This window comes from Ursus maritimus, unplaced genomic scaffold (genome assembly GCF_017311325.1).
Source record: "Ursus maritimus isolate PB19 unplaced genomic scaffold, ASM1731132v1 scaffold_27, whole genome shotgun sequence".
Lineage (NCBI taxonomy): Eukaryota > Metazoa > Chordata > Mammalia > Carnivora > Ursidae > Ursus > Ursus maritimus.
Window position 1 is genome coordinate 38,627,808 of NW_024425230.1, and position 18,586 is coordinate 38,646,393.

The following is an 18,586-nucleotide window of genomic DNA, read 5'->3' on the forward strand; positions in this document are numbered from 1 at the left end:
ATAAGAGAGGATGTAACCTGGAACTGGAGCTTTGGGGATAATAGATTAAGGCAGGTTCTGAAAGCAGTTTTAAATACTCCATGGGCCTAGATACTTAAGTAATACGACTTGTATTTAAATCAGGCCCAGGGCTAGAGACACACCAGGGACCCACGAGGATTTAGACCTCTTGGCAATTTGGCTGATACATCGTGAAATGTTAAATACACATGCCTCTTGACTCAGCATTTTCTCTTAAAGGAATTTACCCTCAAGATACATTTGCATTCCTGCCCAAAAATGTTGGCACAAGGATTTTTGCCATATTACATGCATATTTGTCTAGACTCTTTCATTTTCAGATGATAGAGCTCAAGCTCACTTGGGGACGGGGACAGCAAGGAGAAGGGAAGAATTTCTTGGCTCGCAGAGCTGATAAGGCCAGCAATATTCTCACCTCAGGCAGGCCAGATCCAGGACCAACACTGTCCTTGGTCCTCAGGTTATGCAACATATTTGTCTGTCTCTGTCTCTCTCAGCTCTGCTTTCTCTGTGTTTCATTCTCAGATAGGTAGTCTACCTATTTTCATGTGGTCGTCTCTGGAAGCTCCAGGTTAAGCTCCTTCCAGTTCAGCAGTGGGGGATGGGAGTGGGGAGGAATTGTTCCTCCTTCTCTGTAGTTCCACAAAAGTCCTAGAGTTGGCTCTCATTTTGCAGACATGAGTCAAGCACCATCCTTGACCCAGTTCCCCAGGGCAGGGGGATATTTACCTGGCTTGAGTCATGTCCTTGAGGTGGCAGTGGGAAATGAGTTGACCCCACTTTAACCACATGAAGTAGTATTGAGGAAATGGTCCTTCCCCATTGGAAGAGTCAAGTGTTATCAGAGGAAGGAAGAAAAGGATGCAGGCCAGGCAAAAGCAGTATCTGTTGACTGTATCTATTTCTAACAACAGATAGTGTAGATAACAACCTCAGTGTCCATCAGTACTAAGAAAAACTTAAATATGATACATCATAGGGTGGGATACTATGTATCTGTTAAAATGAATGCGATATATCCATGAGATGACAAGAAAAAATGTCTACTATATAATATTAAATGAAAAAGTTGCAGAAAAGTATTCTTAATTATGTGAATGTGTCTCACCTGTTATGGATGTGAATACTTTTTCTTATATATTTCTGTGTTGCTTTTGGTTTGCTGTTATATTTGATTGTTTGAATATATATATATATATATATATATATATATATATATATATATATATATATATATATCACTTTTATACTTTAAAAAGTAATGCCCCAAGTGGCCCCTATTCTGGACCATGGACTGGAATTGACAAAGCTCTAGAACTAGAGAGAGATGGATATATGATAGGAAAGCTGAAAGAATAGTATTCATGGAGCTGATATAAAAATAATGGAAACCCAAGGAATGAATAGGACAGATTAAGCTATTTGTGTAATATGGCATGGGATTGATATCCTAGAAGAGTGACAGAGAATTGCTAGAAAAAGTAAATGTTAACCAAAAGGCAGGTGGTTTGGAAGAGGTAGGATAAGGAGTATAGAAAATAATTTGGCAGCCACATGAATCTGGAGAGCGGTGAATCTGGAGTTGAGAGATCTGGTTGTGTTACTTGGGCACTCTTACCTAGGAAAGGTCACACAACATCTCTCAGGTCTCCATCTCATATGTAGTGGAGTTTATTAGTATTTTCCTGTTTTCTTCACAGGATAACTGTGAGGGTCAAGTGAAATGGAAAAGGGCTACTTATGTAAAGAAAAGACTGTGTAATTTCAAGTTGGCCTGGACCAAAGTAAAGAACTTGTCTATAAATGAATGGAGTGGGAGAAGAAAGGGGTAGGAAGATGTCATCAGACTGTCTTTGCAAATTAGACAACTCAGATGACTCATTTTGTTGGTCATTTACTCTTTCTGGATGGGCAGATGCTTTTTTGAGAGGGGGAAGACATGAACAATTGTTTATGTGTAGCTTTTGGTACTGTTAACTAAAATGAATAGTTCTACGTAGTTCACTCACATGTGGGAACAGCAAGGTAAAACTGCAGATACCATGTACAACCATCACGGGAGAATATACATAACAGACAGCCGGTGTAGAAATACTACAACTCTGAATTACTCGGAATCTTCATAGTGGTGGCTTGCCCAACAAAGCATTTTTTTTATTTTTTTATTTTTAAAGATTTTATTTATTTATTCGACAGAGATAGAGACAGCCAGCGAGAGAGGGAACACAAGCAGGGGGAGTGGGAGAGGAAGAAGCAGGCTCCCAGCGGAGGAGCCTGATGTGGGGCTCGATCCCATAACGCCGGGATCACGCCCTGAGCCAAAGGCAGACGCTTAACGGCTGTGCCACCCAGGCACCCCAAAACATTTTTTTTTAAATGTCATTCCTATGAGAAACAAACAAGAACTACTCAGAAGTGTCAACTCTGTTAGCATGTCCTGCACGTTTAAAATCTGATGAAGTTGTTTTGCTCTGTATATGTGCATTTTATCATTTTGAGGTAGGTATGATGCATTCCAAATAGAAAACTCAAGTGGCATTTCATTGAATTGTTTTTATTTATTACTTACTATTTATCATGCCCTTATCTACCATATGCTTGGAACACTGCTAAACAGTGACATACAAGCATGATTAACACATGGTATTCAGACAGTCTTCTTTTAGTAGGGAGGACAGACAAATGGACAAAAAGTATGAGGGAAGGGGGGCAGGATTATCTAGAAGGAGTTCACTGTTTTTTGAGTGACCTCATTTTTTTCTTTCATTCCTTTTAAGAGCTTGCTAGAACTTTCTTGACTTTGTGGTCGTTATTGCTCAGGTGTGTGTTAAGAAGAGTTGGCTGTCTCTTTTTAGCTTTTGAAACTCGGTAGATATTCTGCATCTATAACTTAATCACAGGAACTATAAATGCAATACTAAAGAAAGTGGAAATTTTTCAGAGACTGGGTTTTTATCCCATAAGTTCTTACAAGTTCTGAGCTGAGTTAGTCTTTCTGGAAAAACGAAAGATCCCCCACCCCCACCCAACCCCAGTACATAACACATTTTTTTTTTTTAAAGATTTTATTTATTTATTTGTCAGAGAGAGAAAGAGAGGTCATACACAAGCAGGGGGAGAGGCAGGCAGAGGGAGAAGCAGGCTCCCCTCTGAGCAAGGGGCCCAATATGGGACTCGATCCCAGCATCCTGGGATCGTGACCTGAGCCGAAGGCAGACGCCCAACCAACTGAGCCACCCAGGCGTCCCTACACAACACATTTTTAAACAGTTTTTATCTTAGATGCTATCTGTTACAGAAGAAATCTCTTCTCCTACCTTAGGCTTTCTTTCCTGGCTCCTTTGGATAAATAAGACTTTGAACGTGCTTTAAGGCTCAAGGCCTTGGTAATTGTGTGTGTGTGTGTGTGTGTGTGTGTGTGTGTGTGTGTGTGTGTAATACAGAAACTGTAAAAGCTCAATTTTTGTGGCTCAGAAATGTGAGATTATTCATCTGCTCTTGCCTTTCCTCACCTTCTCCTCCCCCACCATACAGATTTGAGCTCATGTTAGCAGCATATGTCTAGTGATATTCAAATTCCCAAACAGCCTGTGAACAAGATGATTGTAAAACATTTTTCATTACAGGACAAAGTAATCCTGATTCCTTAATTCTGGGTCTAGCTGGGTTTTGTTTTGTTTTTTCTTTTAAAGCCAGCATTGTGAGTAGATTTCATATGTGAACTGGTTCATACTGTAAAGAGGCATTTTTCAGAGTCAGAGAAATGAGAAAAGGGAAACATGTATTGTTTCATATTTTTGTGATGCATTGTTTTTGTAGTTATTTTCTGAGTTTTAAAGGCTATGCTTTTATTCCCCCCCCTTTACTTCTTCCTATGTAATATAATCTCGTTTTATTTCCCAGTTCTTTCTGCTTTCTTGTTAGGTGGACTTATTTAATCTTACCGTTAATCCTGATGATAATTTCCCGTGTAAACAGTAATTCCCTGATCTCTCACAAACAGTAAAGCACACTCAGTAGCTGTGCTAGATGGCACTATCATGGGACAGTTAAGTTTTGGAGAAAAACTGTCCTGTTTTCTGTAAAAATTGAAAAATCAAACTGTATAAACAAAACAAAAGAAGGGAATCGCCAAGGTCATTGTGTCCTTAAAGGTTTTCTCTGGCCCTGACTTTAGATGACAGTCTAAACGTATACTTATTTTTTATGGAAATATTAGTATATGTGTCATTTTTTACATCCAGTTATTAATGTAGGTATGGGACTTATTTGAACTTGCTTCACAGCTAGATAATTTAGTTTTTCAAAAAGAATGAAAGGCTAATTATTAGGCAATAATGTGATCAAATTGCCAAAAGCTTCGAGGTGGTTCTATTTCAGTTCTCACCCTGATGTGCTTTTAAAAATATCTCTACTTAGAGTAGTTACTGTTCATAATGCTTTATGGAATCTTTTTAGCTAACAGCTTGGATGATAAAGGAGCCATTATCCTTGATTTGGTGTGTTTAACCCAAGTTAAATTTATGACAGACTGAAAATTAGCTGTCGTGTGGTATATACACCTCACTTCCTGTTCTCTGCAACTTGATACATGTGTGAGCCGCATGTCCAGCAGGATTTGTAAGAATATGTTATTGATGGATGGGAAAGCTGTTTCAAAGTACGCTGCAAAAATGTACAAGATAGCATGTGCAGGGTACATATAACCTTGCAGTTTGGGTTTATAAGAGATTTAACCTGTGGCTAAACAGCATATGATGAAATCTATTAGCAATTTTTCAGGAGAGGAAAATTCAGGATGTACTTTAATTTCCGGGCTTTTATGCAGTTGACCAGTTTAGGAGGGAGATCTTATTAGTGCTTTATTTCCAGAGCAGATGAGAAATTATGAAACTACCTTAGTTTCTGAAATACCATGGATCAGAGAATTCAGTGCGTATCTGCCTTGCCCACCTGTCCCACTTGGTTCCCATTACCTCATACTTACTTCTAGAAAGTACCTCATTTACCACATGTATAGCTTGTGTTGCATTTAATGCTCTGACCTCATCCCCTCTCTTATTAAAGGATTTCACAGCATAATGTTGATTGATTAAAAATTTCTTAAGCTGTGAATTCAAGATGGCGCTGCAGAAGAAAAGTGAAATAGAATATACAAGATTTCTCATTTAAATGCAGCCCAAGATAAGTCATGACCGTGTGCTCATCTCTGACCAAAGAGATAGACTTTCTTAGTGGACTTATATCTATGTCTTTCACCACCAGCATTGGCCACTTTATGGGCAGTCATGTGAAAAACTAGGCACAGAATGGAACTCGCGTGGGTATCTTTCTGTACAGACAGTTCTAATAAATTATGGCTGCATCTCCCAAAGAGACTTTTATATTTGGCACATTTTCTGTAATACCTAAGAAACTAAACAGACAAGTCTTTCATGCTTTTTTTTTTTTTTTAAGATTTTATTTATTTATTTGACACGGAGACAGAGAGAGGATGTGCAAGCACAAGCAGGGGGAGGGGGAGAAGCAGACTCTCTGCTGAGCAGGCAGCCTGATGGTGGGGCTCATCCCAGGAGCCTGGGATCATGACTGGAGCTGAAAACAGATGCTTAACCAACTGAGCCACCCAGGCATCCCTGGAGATGTTTCTAATAGACACATTTCCAGTTGACTACAACTACCAGCTTACATTCTAATTTGATCCACACATACTCTGTATAAAATGGAGACATGCCTCATTCATATGGGTTCTATGGCTTTACAAAGAGGAACCTAGAAGGAAATCCTAGCTATTGTCATAATTTTGGTTTTAAAAGGAAACCAGTCTAAACGTCTCCCTCCTCTTTATAGATGAAAAAGCAGAGAGACATGAAGGGATTTTCAGGGTTGGTAGCAGAACCGAATGCTAGATCAAAGACTGACTTGAGCCCTTTCGACGGTGGCGTCTTGGACCTAGTCCATCTTTGAGAAAAGCGTCAAGCTACTCAGTAATCTAGAAGTTGTCCTGAGCATCTGAAGCCTGCCAGAGTATTGTGAGGTCTCGGGGTATTTAATATAAGGAGCAATAATGCAGCCAGCAGGAACACCTCACATCTTTGAAGGTACTAGGGTGGAGTTATGAGTGATAGAACTCATATGTAGAAATTATAGACATCATCCAGAATGCTTTTGTGACTTCTTTGTAAACGTGGAAATGTCTGATAAGAGATGCCTAGATTTGTTACTGAAGATTGTCAAGAACAAGATGATTATCTGTCTCATTTAAACTGATCCTCAAGTATTGGCAGCAAGTCTAGGAAATGATGTCAGTATTATATTTCTAAGCAGGCCTGACTTTTAGCTTGTACTTCAGAAGGAGAATATTGTGCCCAGATTTGCAATTTAACCAACTAAAAGAATAATATGTTTATTAATTAGGATTAGATTTGGCTGTGAAAAAAGGTCCAAATAACAGTTCAGTCAAGGTAGAGATTGATTTTTCTGGATTAAAAAGTCCAGAAGGAAGGGAAGTCGAACATTGGTTACTTCACAGCCATCAGGGGCTCATGTTTTCTTCTTTTTTGTTCCGTTCATTCTTGGCACTGATATCGTCACGGTGTCTAGTGGTTCTAGATGGCTTCTGGAGCTTGAGCCATCATCAAAGGGGCCTACTTCCAACTTGAGTCAGCTCTCGTGAAAGAGCTTTTCTAGAACCACCTCATGCAACAATTTCTGCTTCTGTCTCACTGATCATTCCAGTTATCAAGGGAGGCTGGAAAGTTGTAACTGGGTGGATTGCTATTCGCAGTAGTTAGAAGTTTTGTTATTAAGTAAGAAGGAGAGAATGGACATTGGGTAGGCAACTAACAGATCTGCCACGAGCTGTTTCGAAGAATATAATATTTATATCAGAATCAAATTTTAGTGACATCAAAAACTATTATATAGGATATAAATTTGAAAAATCCCCAAACTACCGTCTACCATATGTCTGATTAATAAAAGCAGTGCCTCTCTGTGGTGGGGTTATGCTTTNGATTTTTCAGCAGGACTTACTGGGAACAGCTGTTAGGTTTTGTGTATTTTAAATAACCTGAAAAATGAGTTCAGAACAACAGGGGTAAAAAAGACACTTCAAATTAAATCTTGTTTCCTTTTAGAGATAGGGAGAATCAAAACAACCACAAGGACAATTGAGTGGATATTTATGGAGCTGGCAGGAGCAGAGTTTACTACATTCGATGATACGAGCTAGGGATGAACATATCAAAACATTCAAGTTGCTTCATACCTAGATGGAACAAGAGAGCCTGCGGCAGCACATGGAAGAGGCATGAAATACATGTCATAGCAACAAAGCGCACCAACTCCAGATAGACAAGATTTATCCCGGGGCCAAGGATAGGCATACTGGGCTAGAGGTTTAAGTAGTAGATATTGTCTAAGTCCGTTTGGGCTGCTGGTCACCACAGACTGGGCAGCTTATGAAGTCAGAAATGTCTTTCTCACAGTTCCAGAGACCGGAAGTCCAAGATCAGGGTGCCATCATGGTCAGGTTCTGGCAGAGACCCTCTTCTGACTTTTTGCTGTGTCCTCACACAGTGGAAGGGGCCAGGGAGTACTCTAGGGTCTCTTTTATAAGGGCACTAATCTAAGTCAGAGGTTTCTGCCCTCATGATCTAATCACTTCCCAAAGGCCCCCACCTCTTAAAACCATCACACTGGGCATTAGGTTTTCAACATATGAATTGGAGGATTGGGGGTGGGGGAATCATAAGCGTTCAGATTATAGCAGAGGGAATCAGTCACCTCTGCTTGTATCCTGCCTGTACATATAAAGAGAATGGGGAGATGGAGAGAATTTTGTTGTCTAAAAAACGTAGGAGAAGCAACTGCAGACCATGGTATATGTAAACATGTGAGATGGAGATGCTTCTGCTCTATGAGACCAGATTTTTAAAACGTTCTGTAGTCTCGTTTGTATCCACCATTCACTTGGTGCCATTTAACACTTATTTACTGAATGCCTCATATTTGTAGTACACTTTAAAGAGGAAATTCATTCACAAGTTGCCACTTAGGTGAGAAAGTCTAGATTTTGGCATCGAACAGCTATGAATTTCAAATCTGGGGAAAGCCCAGCTTTTTTTTTTTTTTCCCCTCTCCTTTTCCTTTCAGAATTACTTACCAGTAACCAAACCCTGTGTGTTGACTTTGCTCCAGCTGATAGAAAACAGGAAAGTACAGAGACTCCCTGTGAGAAGAGGGTCAGGCTTGCACCCTCTGTGACCTCAGCCCTTCAGTCCGAGTTCTCCTTGGGGCAACAGCTGCAAACAGCCCACGTGGCGTTGGCAGTAAGCATAGGGAGCACAGATGAAACCGGCTAATGCACCAGGGCCAGGTGGGCTGGCTTTGAGCGCTGAGCTGTCTTTTGAACCTTTTATGACAGTGCACTTTTGGGCCTCCTTGGGGGAGAATAGTTTATGCTCTGATCCAGTAATGGATCAGGGACCATTCTCTGTCTTATACAGCAGTGGAAATACCTTTGTCACTCTGGTATAAAATAGCTGCTTATTTGAGGCCATTGTGCAGTGGCTCGCCTTTCCTGCCCGTTATTAGTTCCCTTTGAAGCTGCTGTGCTCAGTTGAGGTTCTCCAGGAGGGACTATGAAAGAAAATGGAAATCTCATAAACTGTGCTGTGTGTATATACTCAGTGCTGATGGAGCTATCTCATATTTTGGGTTTTGTGTCCCCCACTCTGTACCCCTCTGCCCCTCTGCTTGCAGGTGAAGGTCTTCCACAGGTGTATTACTTTGGACCATGTGGGAAATACAATGCCATGGTGCTGGAGCTCCTTGGCCCTAGCTTGGAGGATTTGTTTGACCTCTGTGACCGAACTTTCACTTTGAAGACGGTGTTAATGATAGCCATCCAGTTGGTAAGTTGTCATTGTTATTCAGCAGAAAGATAGGTGGGTTCCCCAGCTACATCCTTGTGACACTTTTAGTGCTTTCCCAGCTGTAGTGACACCTAGTGAATGCACACTCAGCCGCTTGATGGCATTCTAGGAAGCAGGCCGGGCAAAAAGGGTTAACCTAGAGAAGTCGCACTGCACCTGCTGTGCGCTCTATTTTAAGAATTTGCACCTTGGAGCAACACCCTGCCCTTAACTGAAGTGGAAGCATATAATTTAGATTGAGGAGAAAAAGGATGATTAGGTGAAATTGTACAAATGCAAGTAATTTCCTTGATGTTTTATTTATAGGTTTTAAACACATGGTTGTGAGGTTCTGTCCTCTCCCCTCACCCTTGCGTCCAAGAAAGGATTGGCGATATAACCCACTGCCCTAACAATCAGATTCTAAAGCTGTGTGGCCAAGAACCTGCCTTAATTCTCTGGCCTCCAGTTCTCAGAGACTGGCAGAGCTGAAGAGACAGCTCTCTCAACTCCAACCAAATTACATACCAGTGCCAGCTCAAGAGCAGTTAAGGCATTCCTTTGAGGAGTTTGTCAGCCCCTCAGAGAAAGGATGCAGATGTATCTTTATTGGTCTGAAATGGTGATGGTCTCACCCACTTTACTGTAAAAGCTTGGGAATGTTAAAAAAAAATGACAATTGACCTTGACCTTGACTTTTGAGTCCAAAATTCAAATGCCTGAGCTTCCCTTTCTATGCTAAGTAGAAAGGTATCATAGATGGAAGTAAAACTTAATGAAATTTGAAATAATTTTTTTAAAGATTTATTTATTTTAGAGAGAGCGAGTGCGCATGCACATGATGGGGAGGGGCAGAGGGAGAGAGAGAATCCTCCAGCACACTCCCCGCTGAGTGCAGAGCTCAACGTGGGGCTCAATCCCAGGACCCTGAGATCATGACCCGAGCGGAAATCAAGAGTTGGCTGCTTAACGAACTGAGCCACCCAGGTGCCCCTGAAGTAATTTTATGAGTATTTTTTTGGGCTATATTTACTTTCACATAAAAACTGTGCTTCTCCCTCTGCTGCTAATTAGGTCTGTGAAATCAGTCCAGTACTAACTTCTCTGGACCTCACTTCCCATATTTTTGCAACAGAACGAACTAGGTTGGGGAGTCCTGTCTGACTGAGGATAGGAAGGTGTGGGCTGGAGGTGAATGTGGCAGTGGCACCTGTCTTCAGAGGCCAGTGATCTGTTGTGATGATCCTGGCTGGGGATACTTCGTGCCTCTCCAATGTGTGCTTTCTGAAGTAGCCTAAAAACACCTAATTCCATTCATCATTTCTAAATTGTAGCATTATGAGGTAAAACTGTATATTCTCATTTCAGCTGAACAATGCTGTCCCACTTTCATTTATCTTAATATTTGTTATGTATATATTTGTATCAGAATATTTTCTGGTTTGTAAAAGTAAGAAGAAATGAATTTTATTTTCATTTCAAAAGTAGTTAAAACCTTGGACTGATAAAAGAAAATGTTTTGATGGTTTTTTCCCCCAGTAAACATCTTTAGAATATTTTCATTGATTTTTTTTTCTCTTTTAGCTTTCTCGAATGGAATATGTGCACTCAAAGAATCTCATTTACCGAGATGTGAAGCCAGAGAACTTCCTGATTGGCCGACAAGGCAATAAGAAAGAGCATGTTATACACATTATAGACTTTGGACTGGCCAAGGAATACATTGACCCTGAAACCAAAAAACACATACCTTACAGGGAGCACAAAAGTTTAACTGGAACTGCAAGATATATGTCTATCAACACGCATCTTGGCAAAGGTGTGTTTATTTTCTGCTCCGTGAAAGGGGCAGGTCCTTAAAATAACTTTTTATTCCAATAATACTTTTGTCCCCATTGTGCATTACAACTTGTGATTCTTATTGCTTCACAAGGCAAGTGATTTTTATACTTGAAAAACTAAGGTGGTAAGTTAGTGACTTTCCTAAGTATCCTATTGACAACTTAAACATTTTTAATTCTTTATGCTGTTTTCAAATGCTTGGTTTCTCAGTAGTGTAGGCACATGAATTTTTGTACTAAGATGATATCATTTTAGTAAGTCCAATGATGAATTTGGTGTTTACATATGAATGATTCCATATATGACAGTTCTGAAAGGACATCATGCTGGTTGGTATCTGTATTGGGGAAGAGTGTGTCACCAAAACATGGACTCAGCTTCTGTTCGCTGTGCATAATTCCACGAATAATGCTTTGAGGAAGAGCCTATGTCTTACTCAATGAAAATATATGAGTCTTGCATTTTATTCAGGATAGACAATTTGCACAAATATTGCTAAAAGCTCTAATCAAGGCAGAAGACCTTACTTGTAAGAGGAACTAATCCAGGGGAGAATATTTAGAGAGAAGCCTAAAGAATAATGGGAAGGCCAAATAGATAGGCCCTGGGCCCCTCACTAGCTTCTCCAGAAAAGCTTCCCTTTTTATCTATTGTATATATTGGGCTCCCATGGAAGATTCTGTTTGAAGAAAAGGTTCCACAGTGATTGAAAAAAATGTTTGAAAATCACCACTCTTGAGAGTAGACATGTAAACAGGATATTATCAGGTTCCATACTCCTAGACATAGCTAATTATAGCAGGTGTTGAAATATTAATGAATTTTTGTACACTAATAAGTGTTTTAAAGACTAAATGGCTACACAGTTCCCTCATTGAGTAAACTGCATAGGTTTTCACAGGAGGATTCTAGTATTAGTGATGATTAAAAATCAGATTACAAAGTGATATGATTTGAAATCATGAATGCTGTCAGGATTTTTTTAGTAACCGTATGGAAATCCTCACTTTAACTAAATGTAATATTTTGAAATTAGACCAGGAGGTCCTCTGCCACTTATTATCTGTATCATTTTGGAGAAGTTACTTAATCTTCCTGAAACTTATCTGTAAAATGAGAGTAATATTTCACAAGGATGTGTTTGTGGCTTAAATGAGTAATGTATGTAACACAGGTCTCTTGCATAGTGTTCAATACTCCCTCTTCCTTCCTTTTTACTAAGAGACAGACTGTGTTGTAAATAGTAAAGTCATGATTATTTGTTTTAACTGCCAGACTCTAGAAGTTGTTCTAATGCCTGCTTCCCAGGCACAGCAATTTGTGTTCTGATTTTATTATTCTTGTCAAGAAAGGCAAGAAGAGACAAGGGATGGATATCTGTGTTATATTTGTATACGGTACAAGGTAATGGTTAGGAAGAAGGGATGCAAATCCTGGCTCCTGCACTTAAAGCTATGTGTTTTGGGTCCGGTAACCTTCTTCCCTTGGCCTCAGTTATCTCATCTATGAAATGGGTATGATAATGGTGCCTTATACTGTAGGATTCTGAGATAAAGTATATAAAGTGTTTAGCATAGTGCCTCATGGTAGCAAAGACTCTAAATGGTAGTTTATTTATGTATTTGACAAAGTATGTTTTAAGCACGTATGGTCTTCAGACTGGGTTCTTTCATCTCTTGGTGTAGCCATTCCTGCTGGAACTTTGAGTTTATCTCCAAACTTGAATTTCCTGAGTTCAAGAGTTTTCCAGGTCACATTGAACCTGTCACTGTATTTTGTCCTGTCCCTATTACAGAGAATACATATAGATGGTTGTCACATGCCCTTTAAACTCTGGTCAGGGTCTCAAAGCAGAGAGGTTTCCATAGGAACTCGAATCATAACTGGTTTTTAAATGTGTAGCATTCTACATGTTGTAATGAAGGAAAAGAGAAGGGTGTCTTCAAATGACTTGGAGAGAATTGCCTATTAATTTTGTGAGGGAGGACAAGGGTTGAAGCCTCCTAAAACTGACATTACCACATCAGATTAGCCAACTTCCCACTGATTAAGGTAGCCCATTTTGATTTTGTATTCTTTAATGTTTGAAGTTAGGGTGAGAACACTGGGTCACCTAGCCCCTTTCCTCCAGCAAAATATATTTGACCTAAAATCAGGGATGTGACACATGTAAAACCAAGCATCTTTCTGAATGGTCGAGAGCAGGCCTTTATGGTGTGGAAGAATTCTGTGTCCTGCTGGCGCCACTCATATTAAAACCTTTCTTCTTTGAAAAGGAAAATATCCTTCATAAAAAAAAAAAAAATTAGGGCATGTGGAAACGCTGAATTCAGTGAATATGGAGTTTCCAAAGAAGTATGGAAATAAACCATGACTCTGGTTTTCACTTCTTTTTGGTTTTTTTGGAAAGGCTTAAATTACCATAGATTAATTACTAATGGCTCAAATTATCATAGATTAATGACTTTAGAATTTTAGAACTAGAAAATGACTTCTCAGATTATCTAATTCAGCCACTTTATTTTCAGTTGAGGGGACTGCAGCCCAAAGTAGGTGACTTGGCCATGCTTAATTTCACATGGATCAAATTAATGGAAAGAATGGGCCAGGAGCTAGATAACCTGACTCAGGAGCCATTGTTCTTCCTATTATTCCATATTCCACAGCTATTTTTCATGGTGCTCAGCATTTGGAAAACCACTTTATTAGTTATTCCAGTGGGTTTACATGTGTTTTTTGTTTGTTTGATTTAATTTGATTAAAAAAAAACACATCCTTTTATAATGGGCTTTGCTGTGGAGAGAAGTTGGGCTTTTTTCTGAAGTTTTGATCAATACTGAAAATGTGGAGAGTTTCGCCCTCTAGTGCTCAACTAACAAAAGTGCGACCAATTGTCTAGTGAATTTTTATTACCAAGGGGCCTCTTGTTAGAGGAAGAGGATATAAAAATGGAAAGTCAGTGAGTAGGTGTGATACAGTGTGAGAAGCTGCAGGGTACGGTTCCTCTATCTGCCCTGCTTTGTGGGAGGCCTCAACTCACCCTGATTGTACTTTGTTTTTTATTGTGTGTCTTTAGGTTCTGTTAACAAACTTTTCGTCTAACGGCTTTTTGTTTTCAATTTAAATAAAATTTGTTGTAAACCTCAGGCAAGCATGCAGACAAAAGCTTCTGTTGGTCTTGCTGTTGTGTTTCATTCTTTTAAAGATTATTCAGTTGATGTGCAACCACTCAATTTTATGTTATTTCTCTCTCTTGTCAGGGTGCCTCCCTTTCCCATTAGCGACCACCTTGCCAAAAACCGTTTTCAAACTGCAATTTAGAAAGTTGCCTTTTCTTTCCTCATCTGCCCTGCAGAGTTCTATTCACTCTTTTTCATGCTCATTTCCCATAATTGGACGCAGCCCTTAAACATGTACTTTCGTATTTTGAGCTGAGTAGCTTTCCCTGCCTCCCTCTTAGATTTTCCTTTCTGCACAAAGAAAGCACGATTGAGTTTAGAGTAGCCCCTTAGTCTTGTCTCTCTAATTTCTCTCGATAAAGCCCTAAACTTTATTCTGAGAAATAAACACACCAGATGTCTGAGATGAGCCATAATTGGCAAATAAGAAATAGAGTCTGACAACCCAAGAACGCATAAGGATGTTTTCTGAGATGAAATGACAGTTTTTTGTTAAGTATTCTAAGGTTCTTTACCATGTTAGTCTTTCCAGTTAAAAGGAAAGAAAAACCTAGCAACTTGTTTACATGATAAGCTCCCAGAATGCAGGGATCCTGTTTTATGTGCCCATAAAGGGCACTTTAAGTAATACATTTTAAATTTTTCTTAAAGTGGCTATGGAACATGGTACAAAGGGATTGGAGCTGAGAGATTATACATCAGTGTTTGTTTATGTTGAACCAAATTTTAAGTATTAATTTTTATGATGAATTAAAAGCACTTGATATGTATGCTAAGCATTCTGTAGCTTGTGTCTAGCCAGAATGGACTGTTTAAAAGTTTCAGCTGTTTAATCTGCTTCTCACTTTCCACGATGGTCACCCAAAGGGTAATCGTAGCCCATATACTGGAAATAATGTGTCATTTAAATTATCTTACTTTCAGGAAGGTGACAGCAATGACTGAGGGGTGGTTACTCATCATTTAGTGATTTGGATTTGGTTTCAGTTTAGGATTTGCTCTTCTCCCTTGCTATTTATTTGCCAGTGACAGCAAAGGAAGTACAAAAGGAAGTTTTTTGGTTTTGATCTAAAATACTATGCCTGCGTTAGATATACAAAGAATGAGTAAGCAGAGCCTTTCCAGAGACAGAAGGGTTTCTGAAGGGATTACTTGGTTTTGAACCCCTTTCTGCTTTAACAACTGCCAACATGATGTGTGATCTGTCTCCCCTTTTAGAGCAAAGCCGCCGGGATGATTTGGAAGCCCTAGGCCATATGTTCATGTATCTCCTTCGAGGCAGCCTGCCCTGGCAAGGACTCAAGGTACCCTTGAAAGTGCTCAGCGGAGGGCTTTGCTTCAATACTCAGTTGTTAATGGAGGGGTTGCTGACTCGATGTCTGTAAGAAGATGGGCTGGCGACAGGGATGAGACCCAGGGACTAGCTACATTAGTCTATATCATAAATGCTCCCCTGGACTTTGGGAGCTGTTTTGCCTACATTCGTCATCTTCCCCTTCTGAATCCTTCTTCCTTGTTTTGGGGTTTTCCATAATCTCTTCCCTTGTTCCCTCCCAGCTTTGGCAATGCTGCTTTTCTCTGTGTCACTTTCCTCCTCCACTACCATTATGTAGCAGGAAGAGTGTTCCCAGTGTGCTGGGGAATTTCTGGAACAAATTGATGACAGCAGCTGCTACACATTTTACCAGCAAGGCCAGCAGGGCTGGGTGTGCCCCTAAGGAGAACTGGAAAATATTTGTTCATCCTCCGTAGGCTAAGGACCCACCTGAACTAAAACAAAAATCCAGGTTTAATGTTGCTGTTTATGTGTTTTATTCAGTCAATGCCTATGCAGATCATAGCCGTTCCTTATGAAGCATGTAGTTTAAATAGCCTTCCTTAGGTAGGTATCGGCACAGTACATTTGTGTTCAAGTTAACTATTGATAATAATTATAACCACTGTAATTACTTCATGCCTTTGGCTGGTTAGAGTAGGAAATGGTGAACTTCTAACCCATTTTAAGTCCCATTAGATAGTTAAATGTGAAACATATTTTTGAGTTGTATTATTTCAACATGTTAGTATGGAAAGAAACTTAATACATAGATTACTTCTACACCCCCTAGCCCCCTCCCTGTCTCCCTCCAGAAGGGAAGAAGGATTCATTTGCTATGCTTTCTAGGCTGTTGTCCTGAAAAGTAAAGCTTCTGCCCTTCCCTTTGGGAAAATTTTATTTCTTTGCCCTTAAATTCCTCTCCTAACACCTCCTCGTCTTCTCCTAGTCATATGTATCTTCTCACTGATATTGATAGATGTCAGATAGAGTTTCACATTCTGTTTGCTCATCACATATCCAAGCAATGCATTTTCGTATCATCGTTTGAAACTTTCTCATGGTCCACAAATCATTTTGGTGGCATAGATCTAAAATTTCTCCAACTTACTTTAGAACACTGTCGCTTAAAGCTGGGTGCAGCAGGCTAGGGAGAGCCTTATGAGAATCCCTTGAAACCACGTTGTTGGTCCAAGCTCCAGGAGCCTTCTGTCTATAATCCTGAGCAAGCCAGACTTGGCTGCTTTGAGGCACTGACTTATATCAAGCCTGTCTATTAGCCATGCCTCTGTCATAGGTAACACTTTTCCCTCTGGAAGCACATTGTGGAAAGGCATTTTTTTCCTACTACTTGTTCTCTTTTTCTATGCAGCTTCACAGTAAATATTCTGTGGAGCCATCTATCTGTCAGACCCCCACTTGGGTTAGCAGTATTTTTTATCTTATCGTAGAACTGATCTAAGAAGATAAAGGCTGAATCACTTTTGAACCCCCGTGGCCATGGGAGATTAGTAAGCTTCTACAATTTTGAAAATACTGCTATATGATATTTTTACTTTCTTCTCCTAGCCACTCGTCTCATTACATTTGATGGTGTTTTTCTGAGACTACTAAATATACTTACAAGGAAAACCTTCCAGAACAGAGCAGATGTTAAATACATCATCTCTAGTACATTTCTTATTTATTAGAAGACTGAGTCTAGCAAATCTTGCCAGTTTGAGTGAAACAACCATTGCCTCCCCAAACATACTGGACCTCCCATACTTGGCACCTCTTTCCAAGTAACTTTGTCTCTCTACTCTACAGGCTGATACATTAAAAGAGAGATATCAAAAAATTGGTGACACCAAAAGGAATACTCCCATTGAAGCTCTCTGTGAAAACTTTCCAGGTAGGATGCTAAAAGGACCCTCTAGCCACTGTGACCGAAGCTTCCAAGTAGGTGGAGACGATGACTTGGTATCTCTAGATAAGGGTGCTCTCCAGAAAATTCACATTTCCTTTTATTGTCCTCTAGACCAGGACAGGTTTTATCACTTTCATTTGGGTTACAAAGAAAACACCAGATATTCTTGGCTTGGCCCAGAGCTTCTCTCCATGGGAAGCGTTCAGCTCATGAGCATGGCCTTTCACCTCTTTTCTACAGAAGAGATGGCAACCTACCTGCGATATGTCAGGCGATTAGACTTCTTTGAAAAACCTGACTATGAGTATTTACGGACCCTCTTCACAGACCTCTTTGAAAGGAAAGGCTACACCTTTGACTACGCCTACGACTGGGTCGGGAGGCCTATTGTGAGTATCCTGTTTTACCTCCTCACCTCAGACCAGCACTGCCTCACCACTCGGCTTGCCAGACTTTCTGCTTAAGTCTGCGGGGAGAACATTCCTTTGACGCAGACTTTACGTTTGCCAACCTTTTCAGGGTGATGCCCTAGGTTGCAATTACTAGAGTTGGGAAGGAAGAGCAATTCCTTTAAATGTTTTTAAGATTATGACCCATATGTCCTAAGATAGCAGAACTTAAGCCAGTTCTTAAGAACAACTTTCATTTGAATGATCCAGAAGCTGGTGCTTCATAAGCTGTGAAGGTGCTTGACTTCTGGAGGAGTGGAACCCAGAGCCTTAGGAAACTTGAATTGGCTCTTCTGGCCAGGGGTCCACAGTACCCGAGAACACGCTAACACATCACTGTAGGATGTTTTTCTTATTTTCCAAAGTAAGCTACTCTCCAATGAGCTGTTGAGGACCAGGAGGCCTCCCTTTTGCAGATAAACAAACTGAGAAGGCAAGAACACTAGAAACTGCCTTTGGTGGCTGAGAATAATCATCACTACTGTTATTAGAATTAGAATGATGCTCTCCTTTGCGGAGACATTGAGTTGGACCTGTTTTCCACTTGATTTTTTTGTCCTATCTTTCCAGCCTACTCCAGTAGGGTCAGTTCACGTAGATTCTGGTGCATCTGCAATAACTCGAGAAAGCCACACACACAGGGACCGGCCATCACAGCAACAGCCTTTGCGAAATCAGGTACGTGCTGGGCCTTCCTTGTTTCAGACATTCTGCCTCTTCATGGCTAATACTAAAACCGAAATTCTTCAGCTTCTCTGCTTCAGTGTATATACTGAAATTAAAGACAAAGGACTTGCCATTTCTCAGTGGTGTGTGCAGCACTCCAGCATTCCTCGGGGCCGTGTCACGGTGCTGAGATGGGGCCAGGCGATTTACGTGAAGTATCTGGTCTAGAGAATTTGGGCTTGTCCAGGTCTGTTGACTGAAAGGGGAGTCCACCACAGGCCTGAAAG

At 40.2% G+C, this 18,586-nt stretch overlaps 1 protein-coding gene across 5 annotated transcripts in view; it reads left to right on the forward strand.

The window, feature by feature from the left end:
- The window catches only part of CSNK1G1 (casein kinase 1 gamma 1), a 170,436-nt gene that overhangs the window by 120,446 nt on the left and 31,404 nt on the right, over positions 1 to 18,586 (forward strand). For 3 of the 5 annotated variants that reach the window (XM_008708611.2, XM_008708610.2, XM_008708615.2), the window contains 6 exons: positions 8,788 to 8,939; positions 10,524 to 10,758; positions 15,179 to 15,264; positions 17,085 to 17,169; positions 17,425 to 17,573; positions 18,204 to 18,311. In XM_008708611.2, coding sequence (XP_008706833.1) covers positions 8,788 to 8,939; positions 10,524 to 10,758; positions 15,179 to 15,264; positions 17,085 to 17,169; positions 17,425 to 17,573; positions 18,204 to 18,311 — 815 coding nt within the window. The remainder of the gene's footprint in view (positions 1 to 8,787; positions 8,940 to 10,523; positions 10,759 to 15,178; positions 15,265 to 17,084; positions 17,170 to 17,424; positions 17,574 to 18,203; positions 18,312 to 18,586) is intronic. The other 2 variants (XM_040643125.1, XM_040643126.1) reach the window with 1 other exon arrangement.